Source organism: Arachis ipaensis, chromosome B10 (assembly GCF_000816755.2).
Source record: "Arachis ipaensis cultivar K30076 chromosome B10, Araip1.1, whole genome shotgun sequence".
Taxonomy (NCBI): Eukaryota; Viridiplantae; Streptophyta; class Magnoliopsida; order Fabales; family Fabaceae; genus Arachis; species Arachis ipaensis.
The window spans coordinates 10,968,329-10,974,319 of record NC_029794.2 but is presented as its reverse complement, the minus strand read 5'-3'; the positions used below and the strand labels follow the sequence as shown (position 1 = coordinate 10,974,319).

At 30.9% G+C, this 5,991-nt stretch overlaps 1 protein-coding gene and 1 long non-coding RNA gene across 2 annotated transcripts in view; one reads left to right on the top strand and one right to left on the bottom strand.

Annotated features, from left to right (window-relative positions):
* LOC107624006 (phosphatidylinositol 4-phosphate 5-kinase 7) overlaps positions 1 to 1,370 on the top strand; it is a 27,229-nt gene extending 25,859 nt beyond the window's left edge. The window contains 2 exon segments of the mRNA XM_021114786.1: positions 1 to 247; positions 890 to 1,370. The exon segment at positions 1 to 247 is cut by the window's left edge and continues 155 nt beyond it. Coding sequence (XP_020970445.1) covers positions 1 to 247; positions 890 to 1,235 — 593 coding nt within the window. The 3' untranslated portion in view covers positions 1,236 to 1,370.
* Positions 4,219 to 5,756, bottom strand: LOC107621893. Its single transcript, XR_001615978.2, has 2 exons — positions 4,690 to 5,756; positions 4,219 to 4,541 (listed from the first exon to the last, which is right to left on the bottom strand). It is a non-coding gene; the product is annotated as an uncharacterized LOC107621893 (long non-coding RNA).

Sequence of the window (5,991 nt, the reverse complement as noted above, 5' to 3'; positions counted from 1 at the left end):
CTAAGTAATAAGTATATATATTTGAGTATGCTATATATATATGGGTTGATTTGTTTAATTGTACTATGTATGCATGGACTGAAATTAAAGAAGGGGAGCCTCTGATTCTTCCAAAAGGGTTGCTTCTAGTTACACATGAACCAAGTGTTGTGAACACTGCACCTGGACCCCACATTAGAGGCAATCCATTGAGGGCATACTCCATGGGTGACAATCAAGTTGATCTCTTATTACCTGGTACTGCAAGGTTAGTACCTATATTTATTCAAATTTTTCTATCATTTTTTTTTCTCATGTTCAGTATTAATACAACTAGATTATTATTATTATTATTTAGAGCCAAATTACACTCTACCCCTATATATTGTTGTCACCTCAATTTCATTATGGAATCTTAATCCAGCACCTTGACAAAGATTTTCTCTATTGTTTTGTGTACTTCTGATCCTCATGTATTCTTCATTTATATCTATATGAGTTTAATTTTAATGTACGAACGTATAAAATACGGTCATCCAAATAGATACTTATATTTAGATGATTTTTTTAAAGTAGTAGATTTAAAAATTAATTATTTTTACTGATATAGTAGTATACGATCAACTGTATATGTAAATCTCTTTTATACTAATGGGCAGTATATCAAAATTAAATTCTTATCTATATTTATATATGTTAGTAATAATTAGCAGTGAGATTAGATAAATGTCTATGTAACCAAAGTCAGGATAAATTTCAAATGAATACACACAGAAAATAAATGTCCATATAAGGTAGACATTTTATCACATCTATACTGATAAGTTTTAAATAATTACACAAAAAATAGTCATTCTATTATTTAGCATTTGAAGCATGTAACTGATTGAGTGGTACAATATCTTCTAAGGTTGAGGGTTCAACTAGGAGTGAACATGCCAGCACAAGCAAACAGAAAGGTAGAGGAAGATCATAGTAATAATAATAATAATAAGAAGAAGAAGAAGAAGAAGAAGGTGGAGGGAAGAGATGATGATGATGATGAAGAAGAAGCAGAGTTATTTGAGGTGTATGATGTAGTGCTGTACATGGGAATCATTGATATATTGCAAGCATACAATCTCAGAAAAAGAGTTGAGAATGCATACAAGTCCATCAAATTTGACCCTCTCACAATATCTGTAGTTCAACCTAACTTGTATGCTCAACGTTTCATCAATTTCTCACAAAACAAAGTTTTCCCACAAACTCCCTGATTTTTATTTATAATAACTTATCTTTTATTATTCCTCACATGATTCTTCTTCCAGAATTATCTGGTTCAGGTTCTTGCTGTTGTACAATCTTGGTCCTATTACAAAATTAAATAAATAAATTGCAAGAGTTTATTATGTTTGTCTTGCCAAGAAAAGTATATGCCAGCTTCATGCATCATGTTTGAAATAATGAAATGAAATAAAGTTACCTCACACTTAACGTGGCAGTTTAATCTTTTTTTAAGGAAATATCTGAACAAACTCTGAAAATGCAAAATAAGATCTAACCAACACAAACATACCATAAACATAAGCATTAAAGTAGTTCTACCTAAAGTTACAAGCTCAAAATACTAGATACCCATATTTTATTAGATACCAACTACTATATAACACTGTTTGTACTTTTTGATGAGTTCATGAGCTAAAAAGATTCAAAAATCTTAACATATTGGAATTAGGTTGGGAGGACAACCTGCAAGAACACTTTAATGTCTAAATTAATAATATTTTTTGGGCGATAATAACAAATAGTGTGTTACTTGCAGAATTTCTTTTCCCTTTTATTCCATTTTTTTATATACGTTATTAGACATATATTACTTTTTAATGTTTTTAAAATGTCTCGATTTGACGAGTTAATAATTTTATTAATATAAATGATATATCTGTTAATTTTTATTGAGTTCGTAACATAGTATTCTCATTTAATTGCGATCTCAATATGCTATCTTTGTCAACAACACCATTATATCAATGGAGTGCTTTATCATCTTGGACATTATCCTTCACAATTAGACTATCCCTCTTGACTCCATAACTTCGGATAATTTACTTAGAGACAAGTATAACATCTAAGTTATTACAGATCTTAAAGTAATTTTACGTTTTGTTGATTATTTCATGCATACATAACTAGAAAAAGCTTAATTTCAAAATAACTTGAGTGATTCGAGTGGTTAGTTCACTCATCTTCTTAAACAAGTATTAGGAAATCGAGTCCTAATTTATATATATAAATTTATTGACTAATAATAAACTCTTAAATAAAATTTAAATTTGTGATAAATTAATTTTTAATCTATTAAATTATATGTCCATTGAAAAAAAAAAAAAGAAAACATTTGATTTCATACTAATTAAATAGATTATATTACAAACTCAATTTTCTTTAATTACATATTCAACCTTTTTTTTGTTATTTCTTTTATTCAATATAAGATGCAGCTGTCATATGTGCATTTTGTTGGGTTTTTCTCTCCTTTGTGAGGCCCAAGCCCAACATTTTGAGGGTGTCTCTTGCACCCATTGTGCCACAACCCTAGTTCAGATTTTTGGGGTCATTGAGAGTGAGTGAGAGTAGCCACCAAGTGAGAGAGAAGGGGAAAAACAAAATTCCCGTTTTTGCCCAAAGCAGTAAATTTCAAATATCAGTTTCTCAGTTGTTCACCGTTGGATCGGCTTGAAATTTAAACTGCATGTTCTTATCATCTTGTTCTTCATTCTGGTCGGTGGAGATGTTGATTGGAGATTTGCAGTGAGAGAAATTGGCTTCGCAAGAGAGAAATTAGGTTTCCCGTTTTTACACAGAGCAGCAATTTTGGAACGGCAGTTTCTCATTCTTTCACCGTTGGATCGACGTGAAATTTGAACTGTAGATTCTTCACATCTTGTTCTTCATTCTGGACGGTGGAGATTTTAATTGGAGGTCTACAGAGGGAGAAATTGGCTTCGACAGCAGCTCTGTTTTTTGGGTATATTTCATCTTCTTGCTTTTCATTTGTGAGCTTTGGTGCTTTGATGTTTTGGCTGGTTATATGCACATTTTTGTGCTTTGTTTGAGACTCTCTTGTACCTCATTTGATTATAGTGGAGCTATTTCATTGGTCTGGACGACTCGTGGTTTTTACCTCTCACATTGAGGGGGTTTTCCACGTTAAAATCTCGGTGTGTTCTTATTACTGCTTTACTTGCTATATTTGCTTGTTATAGTTGCTGCCATATTGTGTTGTGAGTGCTTCCATATTGTTCTTGTGTTGGACATTTGTGTCGTTTCCGCTGCTAGGCTCTTTCACATTTGAAATAAATTAGATCTCATCAGAAACAAATTAAATCAAAACTTGAGAGAATCATACAGTCGGAATTAATTTTTTGAATGTATATATTGTGGCAGTGTACCCTTGTCCGTAGCTGCTCAGAAGAATTGCATTATATAAAAAAGCGCAGAGTTACTAAACGCATTTCAATGTATAATTAAAAAATAATGCATATAAGACAAGGAATACAGATTCCTTTGCATAAGAAATGTTGCAGTTACGATGAAACTTTAGTTACTTCCAGCTTGTTACTCTTAAATAATTTTCATTCTAGAATCTCCTTATTGAAGAGATTTACATCTTAATTATAATCCAATTACAAAGCCAACCTAGGGTTCTAGGTGTAGTCTGTTACAATCTAGCTTCGGCCATGGCACATTTATTCTTGAACTTAATATATATGATCATTTAAAGCTATGGTATACTTTGCATAACATTGTTTTCGAAATGTATATTATCACCCATTTAATATGCTTTCAGTTTTCTTGGATTTTAGACACTAAATGATTAGGGTAATTTAATTAATTTGGTGATGGAATGATTTCACATGAACTAATATTTCACTAAAGTAAAGACCTACTAAAGAGGTAGGGTTATTAACTTAAGGCAGAAATTCAGATATAGTTTCATTATGTAAACTTAAGATTAACTTCATATGAAATTGACTGTATTTAAATTTTCATTTAATATGTTTGATAACAAAAAAAATTATTTTTTTTGTCATCCTAATATCATAACTTTTTTTTGAAATTATTTTATTTATGTTAAATTTTAAATTATAAATTTAAATACTAAAATTAATTAATATTAGTTAACTAAAAATTAATTCTTCATGCTAATTTACATTTACACTTGCACTTAATTAAGTAATATCGCATTAATAAAAATAAAAATTAGGTGCAATAAAAATTAGTTCCTCATGTTAATTTACAGGTTTATTTAAAAGCCAAAGTGATCCACATCTCCATATCCATGACTGCTACATTATACACAAAATTTCAAATTTGAAGAAACAAGAAAAATAGTTAAGGGGTAATATAATAACTATTAATAATAAACAGAAGAAAGGGAGAAAAAAAATATGTGTGCTATCCATCACTTTGTTCTAAATCCCTAAAACTAATCTTGTGTCTTGGAAGTTGGAACCCAAGCATGTAGCCAAAATAAAACTGGATCCAGGCATTCCCCATGAAAAAAGCAACAGCACCACCTAAAATGAATTAAAAATACAATACAAATATACTAATTAATAATAAGTACAATAAGAAATAAATATTCTACTGATTCAAAGAAAAAGAAAGATAATATATATGTGAAGGTAATGGTAGATTGCTACCATGCTAGTAAACAGTAGTTACCAGAAATAATGAGGGTAGGCTGAAACTTGAAAGCAAGGAAATAAAAGCAGGCATGGAACTGAAACCCTAAAGATTCTAGCCTGACAAATATTTACAGAATTTCAAATTCCCTTGCATTGGGTTTCTCTAATCTCCACACACATTATTATTTAAAGGTTGAAACTCATGTGCCGTTGATTTCATGAAGTTGATGACTGAAAAATTATTAAATGATTTATCATCTAACGCTCTTAATTATCAACTTTACATAAAGTTGAAGTACATCTTTGTTTTTACCTTATTTAAAATAATTAAAAAATAATAATGTTTCACATACACTAGATAAATAAATAATCACTAGGCAATCATCATATAATAATAACCAATAATGGAAGTAAAACAATTTTTTATTCAGCCATATACATAATATACTAGACTGAAAACACAGTGACAGCATGGTCATCAACGTCAAAACAACATCTATCTTTTGTGATCGATCGATCTTAACTCGCTGGAATAATGTTAGATAAATGTTTCATGTTTCTTCCATGCAATTAATTAATTATGTCTATGTCTATATTATTCCCAATGTAAACTGATCTTATTTATAATGTTAGTAGTTCAAATTTTTAAAACCCAAATTTCTCTAACTTGTAAATAAGAAATAAAAAAAAATTGCCCTAATCATGATGCATCATCCTCAAGGGAGATTGGATCTCTCTTCGTCTTCAGAAGAGAGATCGAAAATGAAAAAGAGAGAACGAGAGAGATCAAGTCGACGGGAATGAAGCCTGGTCCGAGATCTCATTATAAAGGGTATACAACTACTCAATAAGTGACCTCGAGCCAAACAACATTCCCATCAACCTCAATCTCCCATTTTTATTTCCAACCATGGAAGATCACACCATAGAAGACCTAGCTATTTTTTCATCTCTCGAGAGAGAAAGAAAGAGCTAGAGAGGGAGGGGGGAGAGAGAGAGAACAAGAGAAGCAGATGAAGAAGCAAAGAAAAAGGGTGAGGGAAGAGGGATATATAAAACCTAGGAAGTGGGGTGAAGTAGTAAGGGTTTGGTTTTGTTTAATAGGTTAAGGTTATCGATCAAATCATGGGTGGCGTGATTAAGGGCTCTCGCGTCTTTCTCTATTTTGGCATCTTTTGCCAAATATACTCTCTTTCAATAAGGCCAACCTAATTCGGATATCAAATTTCCATTCTTTATTCTTACTTTAATTTAAATCTCTGCTAACAAAGATCATACACCATCATGTAATCCATCTCTCTATTTGTTTAAGACCTATATATGGCCATTAAACTTACCT